General features: G+C 38.5%; 1 protein-coding gene across 3 annotated transcripts in view; it reads left to right on the top strand.

Moving 5' to 3' along the window:
• The window catches only part of LOC133650717 (roundabout homolog 2-like), a 240,172-nt gene that overhangs the window by 158,444 nt on the left and 63,725 nt on the right, over window positions 1-18,003 (top strand). For all 3 annotated transcript variants that reach the window (XM_062048300.1, XM_062048299.1, XM_062048301.1), the window contains exons 8-9: window positions 206-377; window positions 8,449-8,654. In XM_062048300.1, coding sequence (XP_061904284.1) covers window positions 206-377; window positions 8,449-8,654 — 378 coding nt within the window. The remainder of the gene's footprint in view (window positions 1-205; window positions 378-8,448; window positions 8,655-18,003) is intronic.

Raw genomic sequence — 18,003 nt, 5'->3', positions numbered from 1 at the left:
CTGTGTTGTTCATAAATATATTGATATCTGCAGTTCCTGTATCCTCCTATTCATCTGCCACCCATCCTCTTCTTTATGTGGATGTACAGACACACTACTTGTTTCTCTCTTTTTTAACTCCAGCCATCCAAAAGGCTTAGACGAAAAACAGACACTTTGTATATACCTATCATTAATTTGCATGACCTGCTTTTTTTCATTCCAGATCTTATTATTCCCTATTCAAGAGCAATCACAACAAGGACGCTTTTCTGTGTCGCTTAGCGGTGAGCTAACCATCATCGATGTTCGCAGTGAGGACTCGGGCTATTACATCTGTCAGGCCATCAGCGTGGCGGGGAGCATACTTACCAAAGCCCTTCTAGAGGTGGAAAGCAGTAAGTGTTATGCACACACATACACACATGTTATTGATGATATACAATAAAAATTACATACATTTTGCCAACCATATAGATTTTAAATCTATCGCCATATGATGATAATTACGGATGTCCGATAATAATGGACTGCCGATATTATCGGCTGATAAATGCTTTAAAATGTAATATCGGAAATTATCGGTATCGGTTTCAAAATTATCGGTATCGGTTTCAAAAAGTAAAATGTATGACTTTTTAAAACGCCGCCGTGTACATTGACGTAGGGAGCAGTACATAGCGCCAATAAACCTTAAAGGCACTGCCTTTGCGTGCCGGCCCAGTCACATAATATCTACGGTTTTTCACACACACAAGTGTGTGCAAGGCATACTTGGTAAACAGCCATACAGGTCACACTGAGGGTGGATGCTGGGGTGCTGGAGCCTATCTCAGCTGCATTCGGGCGGAAGGCAGTGTACACCCTGGACAAGTCGCCACCTCATCGCAGGGCCAACACAGATAGACAGACAACATTCACACACTAGGGCCAATGTAGTGTTGCCAATCAACCTATCCCCAGGTGCATGTTTTTGGAGGACAATGATTAGCAAAACACGCTACAAGACACACTGTAGGCACATGCAAAAAGCCATGCTAACGGCTAAGCTAGAGCTCTTGATTGTAAACATGGGTGAGCATTTCATTATCACAAAATCAGTGTGTGCCATTTTTTTGTTTCTAAACTCAGCCAGTAGTGCTATATTTAAAAACTGCACTATTGACTGGAGGTGGAGAAAATAATCTATTTTTAGATGCATCGCAATTCCGACGTGGAAGATTATAAAATCGATTAGTAAAATGTCAATAATCGATCATCTATTTACTGTAAATAAAGTAATGCAGACGGTTCTAAAATTTGGCTGACTGCAGCGGGTCACCTCACAGAGATATCCGACCAGCTCCTTTATTATAAGGCACGTATGTTCAAGTTTTGCACACATTTCCATTAATTTAATAAATGTGGGAATTCATTGAACTGTTTTTTATTACAAATGCACTGTTTTTTTTAAGTTGCAGATGATAAATGCTTATTTAGTGAAACTAAAAGAACTTCATCAATATACATGAATTAAAAATGCATCAATAATCAATTTTTAATCGAATCGTAGCTCCTGAATTGTAATCGTAATCGAATCGTGAGGTGCCCAAAATACCCAGCTTTACTATTGACTATATTTTGCTCAAAATATTGCATGTATCCATCCATCCATTTTTTATAAATGGTAAATTGATTTTACTTGAATAGTTTTTTCTACCTTCAAGGTACTTAAAGTGCTTTGAAACTATTACCACATTTACCTACTGATGACACAGCATCAGGAGCAACTGGGGGTTCAATATCCTGCTCATGGATACTTCGACATGGTCACAGGGGGACTGAGGATGGAACCCGCAACCTTCAAGTTAGAAGACAACCACTTTACTACCTAAGCCATGCTGCCCCTATAGCGCTTACCCTCACTTGGATTGTGGGTAACCTGGCGTTTATAAAATATCGTATATGATAAAAACGAGTAAGGAACTAATTTTGATATGTTATTGACACACTACCATCCTGTGTTTTGTCTGATTATAACTGTGAGCAAAAATGTTATAATTCAATGATCTTCCAAATTTGACGTATCAGTTTGAGCATTTGTATGACCAGTACTGCCCATGTAATTATGCAATATTTGATTGATACCCACATTTCTAGTATTACTCTTATCAAGTATCCAAAGAACAGAAGAATAAGTGTTTTGTACATTTTAACAAAAGTGCACTGTGGCTGAAATTTTTTTTAGCAAAGAGTAACCAGCTACTAGCAGTAAATTAACAAGTAGAATAATATTAGTTTTGAGAAGATAGTACAACCAAAAATTATGCAAAGTGTTGCCGCATATGTCCGCAGGCAAAAAGGAGCCTTTGTAATCCGTTTTGAAATACTGTAGTATCATCCATATGCAAAAATAATATATTGTGATGTATTGCATTATTGCAAGCGGCTACACTGTATATCGCGATATAGATTTGAAATATTGCCCATTTCTGTCCAAACGGCAAAAGTTGTCCGAAACACTTAATTATGTTTTTTATTGATTCATGCACTGCACAAATAATAATGTTCAGCAGTCACAGAAATGAGACTCCCAACATGTTCACACTTCAAGTTTGTTGCTTCATAGCCAAGTTGACATCCTCTGGTTGTATTCAAATTGAAAGAATACAACAAATCCATCCATCCATCCATTTTCTACCGCTTGTCCCTTTTGTGGTCACGGGCAGGCTGGAGCCTTTCCCAGCTGCACTCGGGCGGAAGGCAGGGTACACCCTAGACATGTCGCCACCTCATCGCAGGGCCAACTACGTTAGACAACATTCACACTCTCATTCACACACTAGGGCAAATTTAGTGTTGCCAATCAACCTATCCCCAGGTGCATGTTTTTGGAGGTGGGAGTGAGCCGGAGTACCCGGAGAGAACCCACGCAGTCAAGGGGAGAACATGCAAACTCAACAAATTACACCCATAATTTAATTTCACAATTGTTCACCCATTTTTGAATTTAATCTGAGGCACTAAACACTTCTCCCAATGGGCCAGATGAACAATGCTTAATCCCCTTTGCTCCTCTTTCCCCCTTCAAATCTGTCTCAAATTAAAATACCCCTCCTCCAAATGGGCAGACAGCAGGAGGTCTTATCTGATGTAATCAAAGGGGACAAGTGGAGAAAGCTTTATGCAAATAACTGCAACATATGCTTCCTTCCCCACATCCCCGCCATCCCCACAAATCCTGGATGGACCTTTCACACTTTCAGTTGGTTCCTGTTTTCTAACAATTAATTAATAACCCATTTCAAATAACATTAATGTCAGAATAAGCATACTGACTTCATGTATAACTCGAGAAATCCAGGGTTGGGGTTTTAATGTCAGTGTATTAGCCAAGACTCTTAAAAATTGAGTACACCTCATACACTTCTGCAACCCTTTTTATTTTAATATATCTAAAAAATTAAAAACAAAAGAACTGACTATATTTGATTGTACTTCTCATTATTTACTATACACTGAAAATGACTCAACACAGTCATTTCTTTCGATACAGCTGGCAACACAAGTGAGTTTCAAGATAATCGTGCCTTGCTTAATATCCAGCATGGATGTGGTATTGTCATGCTCTGGGGCTGCATGAGTGACGCAAATGTTGCCAGATGGGAAGATTTGCGCAGAGATTTACACATCCTACCAAGAAATGTTTCTCCTGGAAAGTGACACCTCCGAAGCTGGCTAAATATCAATCAGTTCCATTTAAACCCAAATGTTGTGTTTTAATGGATGCTGGAACGACCAATCAACATAATGTAGTTTCAGAACAAACCAATTCTTGTTGTGTTTACATGACACAAAATTTTACTGTAAAAACAGCAGTCAATTTTTGATTTCTGGTGACTGAACTGCCAGTTTTTATCACAAAATATACAGATTTTTTTTCTACAGTGAATGTAAAAAAAATGTATAATCAAATGCATAGACAATTGTGCAACAATATCATCAAGCAAATCCTTAGACATGTATGCTAATATATTATTCACTGTTACATAACTGCGATGTGGCCCTCGTTGACAACAAGTTTGACACCATGGTTTAGTGTAATTGAAGCCTGCACACCCTGGGCAGTTAAAGGGGGAACGGCACTTTTTTAAAAATGTTGCCTATCATTCACAATCATTGTGAGAGACAACAACACAAGTCTTTTTTTTTTTTTAGAATCCTAAAGATGATAAAACACACTTGCAAAATGCGGCTAACGGGAGTCACTGTTGTAGTTTTCAAAGCCCTCTAAAACATCAGAAAACCCTCCATCAACGTTTTATGTACATGCTGCAAGTACATATATAATGTAGTAACAGACACGTTCATAACAATATTTAGTATGTACAATTTTTACTGTATTTTGGTCATTTTATGCATTTCCGGAACTTCTCTCTTCAGCGCATTTATTTTTGTTTCCATAGCAGCACACTTTCGACTTCCAGCAACAAATGTGTGTTCCTACTTCTGGAAAGAAACTCGAGTGTGTTGTAATCTTGGCAGACTTAGTAACAGACAACAAAGATGACTATTTTTAGACTTATAATGATTCATACCTTTATCTTTTTTAACCTGAATATACAGAGGATTAACTGTTGGTTATAGAAGTGAGCACAAACAGAGGGTCAGTCGGAGCAGACAAAAACTGAGAGAGTGAGGCCGGCGTGACTTGCCGATATAAATGTGGAACTTGGAGCCAAGCAATGCCGACATAAATGTAGTGCTTACCTAAAGTCAAATTGAAAGAACTTCCTCGGCAAGCTTGACCAAACGGACAACTGTCCATCGAGTAAATAACTATAATATTAATCATAATACATGCAGCACATCATGCTTGTTGTTACAACTACATGCACTGTCAAGCTAGCTGTGTACTAGGGTTGTACGGTATACCGGTACTCGTATAGTATCTTGGTACTAATGAATCAAAAACTGTACTATACTATGTTTGAAAAGTACCAGTTTCCAATTTATTTATGTATTTTTTTTAACGGGCATGATGGGTTTACGAGCAGAGGAGCATGTTCGGCAGCACACAATCAAAGAGTACTTACAAGCAGACAATGTGTCTAGACAGAAAAGGGAGAATGGACGCAGTTTGGCCCAAAAACTGACTATAAAGGTTAAGCTACTGTAACACCCTCAGGAAGAGGTGCTTTAAGACATGGCTAGATAGTTAGCAGCGAACATCCATCCGCAGTCGGCAGTGTTTTTGCTACTTCTAAATCACTAATCCTCGCCTCCATGGTGACGAATAAAGTGAGTTTCTTACAAGTATCATCCCTGCAGGACGAGGAATAGCTAAACATGCTTCACTACACACCGTAGGAGGATACAATAGCTCACCGGCATCACCGCTAACAAAAGCTAGCGTGCCTGAATGTAAACAAATGCCATTGGTGGATCTACGCCTGACATCCACTGTAATGATACCAAGTACAAGAGCGTATCTAGTTGATATTAATATAATTACATCGATATTTTTTATCGTCACAAAATCTTTTATCCTTTTTTAAAATTTATATTATGTTTATAAACTCAGGAAATACGTCCCTGGACACATGAGGACTTTGAACATGACCAATGTATGATCCTGTAATTACTTGGTACCTAAATTTGTGGTATCATCCAAGACTAATGTAAAGTACCCAAACAACAGAAGAATGAGTGATTATTAAATTTTAACAGAAGTGTAGATAGAACATGTTAAAACAGTAAATGAACAAGTGGATTAATAATCCATTTTTACAGCTTGTCCTTTATTATTTTGACAAAATAATATAATGAGAAATGGCACAATATGTTACTGCATATGTCAGCAGACAAATTAGGAGCCTTTGTTTGCTTACTTACTACTAAAAGACAAGTTGTCTTGTCACTATTTTATTTAAGGCCAAAATTGTTCTTCGATTGCAATAAGAAACATTTTAATGTACCGTAAGATTTTTTGTTAAAATATAGCCAATAATGCCATTTTTTGTGGTCGGGACCCCTTTTTTTTTTTTACAAAAGTGTCAAAAAGTATCGAAATACATTTTGGTACCGGTACCAATATATTGCTATCTGGACAACCCTACTGTGTACAAACAAAACATGAAATGTGGGCTCATACTTTACAGATACTGTATTATGATTCTTCATGTTTTTCAGTCAGTACAGATTGCTATTGCATTGTGTTGTGCATTAGAAACTCAAAAGCCTATGTCTTTATTATTACTGAGGAATTTATGAAACTGAAACAATACAAAAATAATGCAATTGTAAGTTAATAATACTAACACAAGCGACGCTAGCATAATTGCATAACGATAGCACGTACAATTATGCATGAAAACACTCCTACGGACATCACACAGGGGACGGTTTAAGTATAAACAGTTTTAGTTATGCTGTAAAACATACAAATGTTCCTTAAGGTGATTAATGAAGAATCCATAAGAGTCTAAACGCTATGCACAACTGTAGGGCGAACACGGCACTACGGTTGAAAAAAAAGAAAAGCACTCTACCTGTAAATGGAAGGGAACCTGCAGCGAGCAAACTCATCCTTAAGATGGCGTAATTGCGCAAAAAATAAAACACTTTCTCAGTGTATTTGCTAGTCAGTTCTTTTTTTTAAACTATTTTTATTATAGCGGTTATCGGAGAAAAATCTATAAATTAGCTGCATCGTCTTATAACCTGCAGTGTTCAAAGTGTCGGCAGAGGGCGGCGCCCTCCCGCGGTGAAGCCGTCCCGCGGCCGTTTCACATTCAGTGGAAATCTGGGGAAATAAAAAAGTAGCGGTTTATAGTCTGGAATTTACATTAATTATAATGTACAGCATTAACTAGGGATGCACAATTTTGAGAAAAAACTATTTGCGATTTTTCTCTCCAAAATTGTGATTGCCATTCATTTTGTGATTTTTTAATTTTATACATATAAATGCTAATGCTATGGCATGTTTCTCTTAAACTGAAGAAATAACCTATAAACAAACAAAAAAATAAAATAGACTCAGACTCATCTCTGTAAGCAAACATTTTACTTTCATAAATATTGAACATCTTAAAGTGCATTTGTTTTTCCAGTTGGAAAAACTAAGTCAGGTTGTCTTTTTTTGCTGTTGTTGTCACCACAACATTCTCGCTCGTTTGTCTGTGTTGATGGGCTCATATTGCCCATCCGGGTTGAATGTGAAATATTACCACAATGGGACATTTGGCTTAGTAATTATATTGTTTCCTCTTAAAGGGGAACTGCACTTTTTTTGGAATTTTGCCTACATTTCACAATCATTATGAAATACATGACGACGGATGGATTTTTTATTTTTTATTTATTCTAAATATTACATAATCATAAATAAAAGTCTGCTTACAGCTTAGCCAATGGAAGCTCCACTATTCAGCCTATAAAATAATTCAAAAAGCACCAACAACACTCGATTTACACACACACTTCCTATGTGTGTAAATTACAAGTGACCTCCTGCTCACCGCCCACCGAGACATAGATTGGCAATAACTTTAAAGATGGCTCACTGCGTTAATTCTACTGTTAAATAAGGCACTCAGCGGCGACTTGTCCAGTGTGTACCCCGCCTTTGCCTTTCTCCCTGTTTAAAGCTTGAGATGAAGGGAACAAACACAAACAGACATGGCAATTTATTGATGCCAGCAAAGTATTTCAACTTCATTTTCATTTATCGTTCCATTGATTGACTTATTAACAATCGGCCCAGGCCTTGTCAACGTCAAAACTATTTCCAAGGAGCAATTGGTGTTATTAGCATACTGGCTGCCTCCATTGCAGCGCAAACAAACTAGTTGTTTCCCCTAAAAACTTTTGATTGGCCAGGAGGCAAAGGGCACGAGCCTCAGCAATTCTGATTGGTGTACATGTCTGTCACTCAAATGCCTGTGACAGCATAAGAAAAAAAACCTGTTCCTTTTGCATTTTGGTAACTACACTAATTAAAATCTTGATGTTGGTTCTCCGTCAAACACACCATCAGCAACTTATACATATTTTCATATATTTATATTATTTTAATTTCCTTGGCTTGTGTTATCAACTAATTTTGCACCAATATGGTGCAGCCGAGCAGTGATACACTCAAACTGATTCACCTCATCTCGGTCATGTGTTTGATGAATTATTTCATTAATTCAACAGATATAATCCACCTCTTCTTCTCAGCACTGTCCTTCACACTCAATTTCATTCCAATGGGTGGAAAAACAAAGTTATGTTGATATCTAGCTATAAGGTATTGCTTGCAACATCGGATGTTTTGGTCGGGTGTTAACGGAATTTCCTTCGACATTCGAAACCTAAAGCATAACAATTAGCCAAGAGACAGATCGTATCCCAAAAAAATTGTATGCTAGTTCTCGTAACCCACAAGTACTACTGTATACGTACGTAACTACAGACCAACTCTCCATGTTTCTCCCCCTACAGCACCTTCTGATCATGTTCCCCCAATTATTCGCCAAGGACCAGCGAATCATACTTTTGCACCGGGTTCAACCGCACAGTTACATTGCCACATCATGGGCAACCCAATTCCCAGTATCCAATGGGAGAAGGACGGCCAGAGGATTCTAACCAGCGACAGTCGAATCAGCCTGATGGAAAATGGAACCTTCCAAATATATGATCTTCAGGTATGTAAAAGTTGTATTTTCTTCTTAAATACAGTGAAACCCTTCGAAGTTGACTAACTCATCAAGTCCCGGTCCAATGCTTTCTAACTAAAAAGTGACCACTTAAGTCTACATACATAGTCAACCGCTATTGTTAACCTACAATGGTTGACCCAAAGGGTACTCTTATCCTTTCTGTTCAAATGAAAGCTGTTCTGTTCCATATAGTCTTACAAAACTGGGTCAAATGGCTTTAATGTTTTCTGCACCTTATGCTTGTAATTTGTTGCAACGAGACTGGGCATTAACTGAATTGATATCCTTGAATGCTTTTAAAAAGCAATCTGAAAGCACAAGATGTTGCCTCATTCACTTCCACTTGTTTTTAATTGTTTGACTCCTTTGAAAAAGAGGTTCCTATTCTAGTAGGGAATCTACCTGGTTAAATAAATGGTAATAGAATAGGAATTTATATGAAAAATCGGTCTCTGTGTTGTAGGATTGTAAACGTCATTGTTACTTGTGTGTTTTTGCAAAAGCAGATATGTCATGTCACATTTAGGGATGTCAAAGTTCACACGATAATAACGAGTTAATAAAAGTTTATTTTGTACTGCAAAATTGTTTGGTTTATCTGTTATTGTTTTTAAGTCACTAATGTTTTGTGGTTCACCTGTGTGAATTTGGCACCTCCACCTAATCTAAATCTCCTCACACTTGTCCCAATAATTTGTGCTTTGTTTGTGCTTGTTTATGTTTTAAACATTTTTGTTTGTGCTTTTACGGTATTTAGGTATATTTGTTTTTTGGGTTTATTTTTTTGTCCTGTTCAGCTTCTCAAGCAAATCATATTGTTGACGTAGATGCCCATATTGTCTGTACATATTTAGTTTACAAAAGAGAAGTGTAGGATACTTCTCTTGTTGCCTTATTTGTATTTGACCTTATTGAATGTATTTATATTATTATTTGGCGAAGGAGGGGATACAAAGAGAAAAAAAGGAAGACTGAGGGGGAAATTGCGGGGACAAGAAGGGGACAAGACAGAGACACAACAACAAACACAATAATAACAACAACAACAGAAAAGCATCAGCAAATATGATATGTACAAAAATGATAAGAAAGGGATAGCAAAGAAGCGGTTTGTGAAATAAATATCAACACAGAAATGACAATGAACATTATTACACTACAGATGGAACAATACAAATACCAATAGAAATAGTATTATTGATAATTACTTCCATTATCAACAATACAATTGTTTCAAATGTAACAATAAATATATCTAATGATAACTTAAAATACAAAATAAAGCAAATAAGTAGAGGGGAAGAAAGAAAAGCAAACTCTATTGACCTTGTAGATTGTTATAGTAACATATTGTTAAACTTTGTCAGTGTGCCATGTGTTATCCAGTTTCCCATAGGGGAACAACGTTAATATATGTATTTAGGTTAATAAAGTTTTACGTTTTTTTATGGTATTTAAGTGTTGATATTCATAACCAACCTTCCAACCATGTCAAACTCTCCCTAAAAGTGTCCCATTTTCCACATACCATTCCCAATCGTTTGTGCTTCATGTGTGCTTGTCTGTGCTGGGAAAAAAGGTTGGTTTTACTCTTATAGTTTTCAAGTTATTAACGAGTTATGATTTCTTACCAGCTCCAAAAAATGTTATAACTTAAAAATTATTATAGTTAGACCAAAATATTTTGAGGCCAAGACAAGCACAAACAAATGGGACAAGTTTGAGGAGATTTTGACATTGTTGGGGTCTAGTTATGATTAATAAAACGTTAATTACACAATATTACCATAAAACTTTAATAACTTAAAATTTGTAAAAGCACAAACAAAAAGGTTTGCAGCACAAACAATTGGGACAAGTTTGGAGAGATTTGGACAAGGTAGGGAGCCAACTTTACACAGGTAAATAACAAAATGTTAACAATTTAAAAATGATAATAGTTGGACCAAATATTTTTGCAGCACAAACATAGCACGAATAGGACACGTTTGGGGAGATTTTGACAGTCAGGGTCTAGTCATGGTTAATAACACGTTAATTACACGTTATTAACATACAACTTTGACATGTTAATAACTTAAAAAATGTAATCGTTAGACCAAAAATGTTGGAGGTTTTGACAAGGTGGGGACCACTTTAAACATGTTTAGTAAAGGGGCAAGTTTAGCTTCAAAGCCCTGGCAGGTTTCTCTCTCCACAAGTATTCCGAGCTGCTAGCAGCAGTGTTGCCAAGTCAGCATAGAAAAGAAGGCGTTTGCAGACTGCGACTGTGGTTTTTTTTGTCCTTCTCTACACAGTGTTTCCTGGTTTTCGCACCCCCAAGCGCACACATTATATAAGTCTTATAATGAAGGCAACACACAATGTCTATATTAGCTATAATAGCCACTTTAAAAATGACAATGTGTCGCAGGCTGACGTAAATCTTCAATGACAGAAATGTTAAAATGTTAATATTCTACACTTTTTAAAAACATTGATAAACATTAGTAAAATGGAGGCTTCTCAGAGGGTGAGATAACTCCTGGAAATTACTGGCTTAGAGTGGCTGTCTTCTTCTAATGGATTTATTACCATCTTTGGCAAGCTGGGTAACGTTTCAGAAATGCAGCCAATATTACATATATATAATGTGTCATGAGACATGCCAATATCAATCAATCAATCAATCAATGTTTATTTATATAGCCCTAAATCACAAGTGTCTCAAAGGGCTGTACAAGCCACAACGACATCCTCGGTACAGAGCCCACATACGGGCAAGGAAAACTCACCCCAGTGGGACGTCAATGTGAATGACTATGAGAAACCTTGGAGAGGACCGCATATGTGGGTTAACCCCCCCCCCCCTCTAGGGGAGACCGAAAGCAATGGATGTCGAGTGGGTCTGACATAATATTGTGAAAGTCCAACACATCAGCGAAAGTCCAGTCCATGGTGGGGCCAGCAGGAACCATCCCGAGCGGAGACGGGTCTGCAGCGTAGAGATGTCCCCATCCGATGAACAGGCTAGCGGTCCACCCCGGGTTGGGAGCAGAGTAGAAAAGAAAAGAAAAGAAACGGCAGATCAACTGGTCTAAAAAGGGAGTCTATTTAAAGGCTAGAGTATACAAACGAGTTTTAAGATGAGACTTAAATGCTTCTACTGAGGTAGCATCTCTAACTTTTACCGGGAGGGCATTCCATAGTATTGGAGCCCGAATAGAAAACGCTCTATAGCCCGCAGACTTTTTTGGGGCTCTGGGAATCACTAATAAGCCGGAGTTCTTTGAACGCAGATATCTTGCCGGGACATATGGTACAATACAATCGGCAAGATAGGCAGGAGCTTGACCGTGTAGTATTTTATACGTAAGTAGTAAAACCTTAAAGTCGCATCTTAGGTGCACAGGAAGCCAGTGCAGGTGAGCCAGTATAGGCGTAATATGATCAAACTTTCTTGTTTTTGTCAAAAGTCTAGCAGCCGCATTTTGTACCATCTGTAATCTTTTAATGCTAGACATAGGGAGGCCCGAAAATAAAACGTTACAGTAATCGAGACGAGATGTAACGAATGCATGGATAATGATCTCAGCATCGTTTGTGGACAAAATGGAACGAATTTTAGCGATATTACGGAGATGAAAGAAGGCCGTTTTAGTAACACTCTTAATGTGTGACTCAAACGAGAGAGTTGGGTCGAAGATAATACCCAGATTCTTTACCGAGTCGCCTTGTTTAATTGTTTGGTTGTCAAATGTTAAGGTGGTATTATTAAATAGATGTCGGTGTTGAGCAGGACCGATAATCAGCATTTCCGTTTTCTTAGCGTTGAGTTGCAAAAAGTTAGCGGACATCCATTGTTTAATTTCATTAAGACACGCCTCCAGCTGACTACAATCCGGCGTGTTGGTCAGCTTTAGGGGCATGTAGAGTTGGGTGTCATCAGCATAACAGTTAAAGCTAACACCGTATTTGCGTATGATGTCACCTAGCGGCAGCATGTAAATACTAAAGAGTGCAGGGTCAAGAACCGAACCCTGGGGAACTCCGCACGTTACCTTAACATAGTCCGAGGTCACATTGTTATGGGAGACACACTGCATCCTGTCAGTAAGATAAGAGTTAAACCAAGACAAGGCTAAGTCTGACATCCCAATACACGTTTTGATACGCTCTAATAAAATATTATGATCAACAGTATCGAAAGCGGCGCTAAGATCAAGAAGCAGCAACATACATGACGCATCAGAATCCATCGTTAGCAATAGATCATTAGTCATTTTTGCGAGGGCTGTCTCCGTAGAGTGATTTGCCCTGAAACCGGATTGAAAAGGTTCACAGAGATTGTTAGACGCTAAGTGTTCATTTAGCTGCTGTGCGACAATTTTTTCGAGGATTTTCGAGATAAACGGAAGGTGGGACACCGGCCCGTAGTTTACCATGAGGTCAGGATCGAGGTTAGGTCTTTTGAGTAGAGGATGAATAACCGCTTTTTTGAATGCTAGGGGAACAGTACCAGAGGAAAGTGATAAGTTTATAATATTTAACACTGATGGACCTAATAATACAAAAAGCTCCTTGATAAGTTTCCCAGGAATTGGGTTAGGTAAACATGTTGTTTGTTTTGTCCCATTTACACATTTTAACAATTCCTCCAATGTTATTTCATCAAAGAGAGAGAAACTATTTTGGAGGGCAGTGTCCGTCGTATATACAGTCGTATCTGTTTTAATAGAACCCAGTTGTAGCTGAGATGCATTGTCTTTAATCTCTTTTCTAAAGACTTCAATTTTCTTATTAAAGAAATTCATAAAGTCATCTGCTGAGTGGGTGGAGCTACTGGGAGGAGTCCCTTGTTGGGTTAGCGATGCTACTGTACTAAACAAAAATTTAGGATCAATTTTGTTGAGGTGGATGAGATTTGAGTAATATTTAGCTTTAGCTGAGGTAAGCATGCGTTTATAAGTTATTAAACTATCACTCCATGCTTGATGGAAAACCTCAAGTTTAGTCGCACGCCATTTGCGTTCCAGCTTTCTACATGATAATTTCTGGGCTTTAGTTTCTTCTGTAAACCATGGGGTACGCCTTTTAGGGGCCCTTTTTAGCTTTAGCGGTGCTACACTATCAATGGTGTCGCGCAGGGCGTCGTTAAAGTTGTTAGTGAGATTATCAATAGAGCCCACATAATTTGGGAATGGTGCCATTACCAAAGGCAGTAGGTCAGTAAGAGTCGTCGTTGTGGCAGCATTAATGTTGCGGCTGCTATAGTAGTTATTATTATTATTATAAGTTTGTTGACAATGAGTCAGAACTTCGAATTTTATAAGGTAATGATCGGACATTACTTTAGCGTACGTGAGTATCGTAACTTTGGAGGTGGTGACACCCCTGACAAGCACTAGATCTATCGTATTACCGTTGCGATGCGTGGGTTCATTTATTATTTGTGTAAGACCACAGCTATCAATTATAGACTGGAGCGCCACGCATGGAGGGTCCGATGGGGTATTCATATGGATGTTAAAGTCTCCCATTATGATTATATTGTAGGCGTGCGTCACTAGATCAGCAATGAACTCTGAAAATTCATTGATAAAGTCCGAATAGGGCCCTGGGGGGCGGTAGATGACAGCCAGGTCCAGAGGCAGCGGTGTGACAAACCTCACAGTAAGCACCTCAAACGAGTTATATTTATTATTTAGGTCCGAGGTAAGGCTAAAGTTTTTGTTGTATATTAGTGCAACACCCCCACCCCTTTTAATGGGACGGGCAATATGCGTTCCCGTATAGCCAGGAGGAGACGCCTCACCCAGCGCAAAACATTCGTCTGGTTTGAGCCAGGTCTCGGCTAGACCAACGACATCAAGATTGTTGTCTCTAATGACTTCATAAACTAATAACGTTTTGGAAGACAATGATCTTATGTTTAAAAAGCCCATATTATAGGTAGTGGGCTGTTTTGAGGAGTTTTTGTTGAAAGTATCCGTAGTAGCAATATTAATAATGTTACGTTTATTATGCGTAGTGCACTTTAAATAATTTCGACCATATCTAGGAATTGATATGACAGGAATTTTTAGATTGTTTGCCACCTCAGTAAAATGCATGTCCACCTCTGACGCAGAAAAAACATTATGTGAGTTGTATATTATTCTAAGACAATTGCTATGTGTGCAGGGATTATCCAGCCTGGCACTGGCTAGTTCTAGCTTAACAGACTCCTTATTAGCGCTTCTTTGAGGATGAGCTTTTAGCTTTTTCGTTAGCCCCGCTAACATCAACGCCTTTAGCTTTGTTGTTAGCCCCGCCCAACATCCCCGCTTCTGCTTCCGAGCACACCGCTTACGTCTCTTTCGTTGACGGTCTCCGCTGGTAGTGGACGCCGCTGCTTCAAAGGCCACTGCTGTATGTAGCTCGCGAAGAATTCCCAAGCTAGCGAGTAGGTCCACCGTACACGCATCTTTCAGCCCAAAATGGCCCGATCTCTCCACATCCAGAATCGTAAGTCGTCGTAAGTGATCACGGAGTGAACACGCTGTGAGCCAGCCATGAAATTGACTGAATTGACGGGTATTTTTGCCAAATCGGTCTACACTTCCAAGAGCGCATGCAAGAAGCTGCCGCCGTGAAGCGCCGCCATCTTGTTTTTTGTTTTTTTTTTGTTATGTAATATATATTTAATACACAGAGGACATAAGTAAAGGAAATTGAATGAGCTCAAATATAAAACGAGGCATAATGATGCAATACGTACATAAAACTAGCCTAAGTAGCTTGTTAATATTGATTAACTTGCAGCCATGCACTGACCTAATATGCCTGATTAGCATTCCACACAAGTCAATACCATCAACATAGCTCACCTTTGTGCATTCATGCACAGCATAAAACATTTGGTAGACATAATAAGTCGACAAAGGAGTGGCATAAAACATGTCTTTCTGTGGCAGCGTCAGAGAAAGTTATACATGCAAAACAAACTGCTGTGTCACAGTGCACACAACTACAGTGAGTTCAAGCACCGCCGAAATTAGTAGGACAAAACGGCGCTTGCCAAATACTGTCATTAGTGAAACATAAACGTATTCAACAGTGGGCTTTCTAACAATTAGGATGGTTTGTATCATGGTTTTTCTCCCACAAAAAACATTCTAAAACAAAACATATATTTTTTCCCCCATCTTTTTTCATTTTCATACATTTTTGAAAAAGCTCCAGGTAGCCACTAGGGCGGCGCTAAAGAGCCGTGGGTTGCCGACCAAAGGCCTAGACTGACTAAACCAGTGACGAGACATAGTGAGAATCAGAGGCAAAATTAATAGGGCAAACCTAATAAAAAAAACATGATTTACTGTAAAAGAGAGCGTGTTAAAGGACTGGATTAGAGTCCAGGTGGCAAATGTTTTGCATCTGTGTGTGTGTGCATGTTTGTCTATGTCTGTTTGTATTCATTTTGTGTTGTATTGTATAAAAAAGCCTAATGTTAATTAAACAAACATTTGCATAGCTCAAACAAGGTGTTGAGTCCCTTTTGGGTGTACATGTTTATAATGTACACCTATTAAAGATAAAAAATACATATTTAAAAAAATATTTTAATCATTTAAAGTCAAAATCAATAAAAACAAAGAAAAACGTAACACTTACCTTTAAATCTTTGACGTCGGTCCGATTTCTAGATTTCTCAGCTGAATATTTTTTACAAATACATGTACAACTGTTTGAAAATTATGTCAAAAAACCATAGCCATAGGTTCTAAATTCTATTGCCCTTGTCTCTGGTGGCGAAAGTCACAAGTAAATGTGCAAATAATAATTATTTTTCGTTCTGTCAACTAACATGCAGGAAACTGCTGCCAGTACTAAACTTAAACAGTGGTATTTTATTTGGCAGCTCCTTTAATGAATCTTGACGCTCACCCATAATTAATTTTGTTAATTTCATAATGTAGAATTTCTTTATCGCCAAACTTTGAGGCATACACGTTAACATCTGTTCCAAAATTACCACTGTTTACACATTAGGCATTGAAGTTTCTTTGGAAAAACATGATTCGATGCAGCGTTTCAATTACTGGGGAAATGTGCAACACTTTATTAACAGAGGGCAATTTACAGTTGACTCAAATAAGAAATGGGCTTTTAGACACGAAGGAGAGGTCGAGAATACAATCTGAAATGCACAACGTTGGGCCGTGATCACCATAATAATGAGTATGCAAGACCATTAGCAGTCGTTAGCGATGTCCTGTTGCATGCTAATGAAATCCATTTGGCACAGAAGTGCCTCCAGGGTACAAAGTTGCACCTGAGGTCACAATAGTATTGCTGCGGCTAGATGAGGCCCACACAATAATTGATTGTGGGTTTCCTAATGATTAACAATCGTTGAGACTTGTAATTAAAGTCTTCACCGCAGTCAGGAGATGAGTAAAAAAGAGCAAGATCGAGTAGGGAAGTGTTAGGCTGGATAAGTGGTGAAAGTGGGATTATAAGTGAATAACTTAACATCTTTGGGAATCCTCCAATTTCCCATATTTGTATTTAGAATTTAAATGGATTTGAAATGTTAAATATTAAAATAGAGGAAATGAGTAACCGTAAACAAGCTAACAAGCTTTACTCCGGACTGGGATTCAGACAATTTCCATCCTTGAATCTATCGGGTGCTGTTCCTCAAAATGTTTTCAATTAAATAAGCAGGGGCGTTCATGGTAACGTTGCTTGAATGGCAACATATGTTGCTCCAAAACCTGTATGTACCATTCAGCATTAATGGCGCCTTCACAGATGTGTCAGTTACCCATGTCTTAGGCACTAATACACCCCCATACCATCACAGATGCTGGCTTTTCAACTTTGCGCCTATAACAATCCGGATGTTTTTTTTCCTCTTTGGTCCGGAGGGCACAACGTCCACAGTTTCCAAAAACAATTTGAAATGTGGACTCGTCAGACCACAGAACACTTTTCCACTTTGTATCAGTCCATCTTAGATGAGCTCAGGCCCAGCGAAGCCGACTGCGTTTCTGGGTGTTGTTGGTAAATGGTTTTCGCCTTGCATAGGAGAGTTTTAACTTGCACTTACAGATGTAGCGACCAACTGTAGTTACTGACAGTGGGTTTCTGAAGTGTTCCTGAGCCCATGTGGTGATATCCTTTACACACTGATGTCGCTTGTTGATGCCTGAGGGATCGAAGGTCACGGGCTTAGCTGCTTACATGCAGTGATTTCTCCAGATTCTCTGAAGCCTTTGATGATATTACGGACCGTAGATGGTGAAATCTCTAAATTCCTTGCAATAGCTGGTTGAGAAAGGTTTTTCTTAAAGTCTTCAACAATTTGCTC

The sequence above is a fragment of the Entelurus aequoreus genome, linkage group LG05 (genome assembly GCF_033978785.1).
Source record: "Entelurus aequoreus isolate RoL-2023_Sb linkage group LG05, RoL_Eaeq_v1.1, whole genome shotgun sequence".
NCBI classification, from domain to species: domain Eukaryota; kingdom Metazoa; phylum Chordata; class Actinopteri; order Syngnathiformes; family Syngnathidae; genus Entelurus; species Entelurus aequoreus.
This window is presented reverse-complemented; position numbering and strand designations above follow the sequence as displayed.